The sequence below is a fragment of the Fopius arisanus genome, unplaced genomic scaffold, assembly GCF_000806365.1.
Source record: "Fopius arisanus strain USDA-PBARC FA_bdor unplaced genomic scaffold, ASM80636v1 scaffold00109, whole genome shotgun sequence".
Lineage (NCBI taxonomy): Eukaryota > Metazoa > Arthropoda > Insecta > Hymenoptera > Braconidae > Fopius > Fopius arisanus.
This window is the reverse complement of record NW_011887848.1, coordinates 227,071-228,579: the sequence shown is the minus strand read 5'-3', so window position 1 is coordinate 228,579 and position 1,509 is coordinate 227,071. Positions and strand designations below refer to the sequence as shown.

Genomic DNA, 1,509 nt, shown 5'->3' with positions numbered 1-1,509 from the left:
GTAATCGTAATAATAAACGAGTAATCATTTTCAGCTTTTACAACGATCTTACTCAGCCTATGCGATGCTGCAACAGAGTACTAAATAGTAATCCAACGTAGTATTTAAATAAATAAAAACACTTGTTAATCGGAGGATTCAATTCTCTGAACTGAATCAATGAATAAAGACCGAATAACTTTCCAAAAAACCGTTAAAATTTCCAATGCAAACCTGTATCACATACATCATCATCCACTCCCTCAATTGCGTCAATCTATAAATAATAAATCTATAAATAATCAAAAATAACAATAACAATAACAATTGAATGGATCCTCCCCACGGAATGTGTATTTCGACGGACAACTACAATCGATAATTAATCCAAAAACCAGAAAGAAATTTCTGTAAATCACCAGTAAAATTCCCTGAAGCCGCCTGGCACTCCAAAAAGCCCGCGAGCTTGCAGTCTGATTGAAATATAAAATAGGTTTATTCCAAGGTACGAAGACAGTGTGAGGATTGCAATTCGTCCCTAAACCTTTACACCACGAGCTGGAGAGAAACCCATTGAATAATAAATCCATGACGATGTCATCCCCATTGTCATCCGAAGGGGTGCAGTTTGAATTTCCACTCGTCATACTTCCCCCCCGTTAAAAGCCTGAAGGAAAATTCAGCACGAGGAATGGACATCTGTTGAAAATGGGATAATGACCGCAGAATATTCAATGAACAGCCCCGGAGCTCAGTCCTCCCCATCGATAGTAGACGAGTGTTGGCATTGAAGGGGTAAACATGGTACTGCTACGTGAGAATTTCATTCAGCTGCAGTACGTAGGTCTCTGGCAGCCACCCTGCTGGCCACCGAATAGTTTTAAATCACGTGCTTACTTGATTTACACAATTCACTTGCTGACGATACTCAATTGCTTCATGATATCCGAGGCACTCGGTCTCTTCACCATAATCGAAAACCTCGAGGACTTCTCTGATAGCTGCTTCATGATGCTGACGATATTCTCCGTATGTGTTAAATCAATGGTGGTTCTGCTGAAGAGATCGGATATTATCGATATTCTCTCGTCATTGGAAATGAATCCGTACAAACCCATGAACATCCACGAGGAGAAAATCCAGGAATTCTTCAATCGACGCATCAGGTGAGTCATTCGGTTTATTGCATGCTTTAATTATGGATATTCTTTGGTGGATATTATCATGACAATGTGATTTAAAGATTTTTTACCTTTCTTTATGGTGGAGTGGTTGAAATTTCTGTGTGGATCATGAGCATCTCCGCTTTCTTTCAAGGAATACCCTTCGGTGTGTTGCCATACAAGGTGTGGCTACCTTTCGATTACTCCCAGCCGATCCTCTACTGGTCAACATTCTGTGCACAACTCTTTGTTATCACCCTTGGTGCGAATATTTGCATCGGCTGTGATACGGTTATCCCAGGATTTTATACACTGGTGTGTGCCCAGTTTAGCATCTTGAAATATCGATTGGAAAATGTTATCGATG

General features: G+C 40.3%; 1 protein-coding gene across 1 annotated transcript in view; it reads left to right on the top strand.

Annotated features, from left to right (window-relative positions):
• Nucleotides 1–780: 780 nt before the first annotated feature.
• LOC105271436 (uncharacterized) overlaps nucleotides 781–1,509 on the top strand; it is a 2,238-nt gene continuing 1,509 nt past the window's right edge. The window contains exons 1-2 of the mRNA XM_011312989.1: nucleotides 781–1,145; nucleotides 1,223–1,457. Of these exons, the coding sequence (XP_011311291.1) occupies nucleotides 781–1,145; nucleotides 1,223–1,457 (600 nt within the window). The remainder of the gene's footprint in view (nucleotides 1,146–1,222; nucleotides 1,458–1,509) is intronic.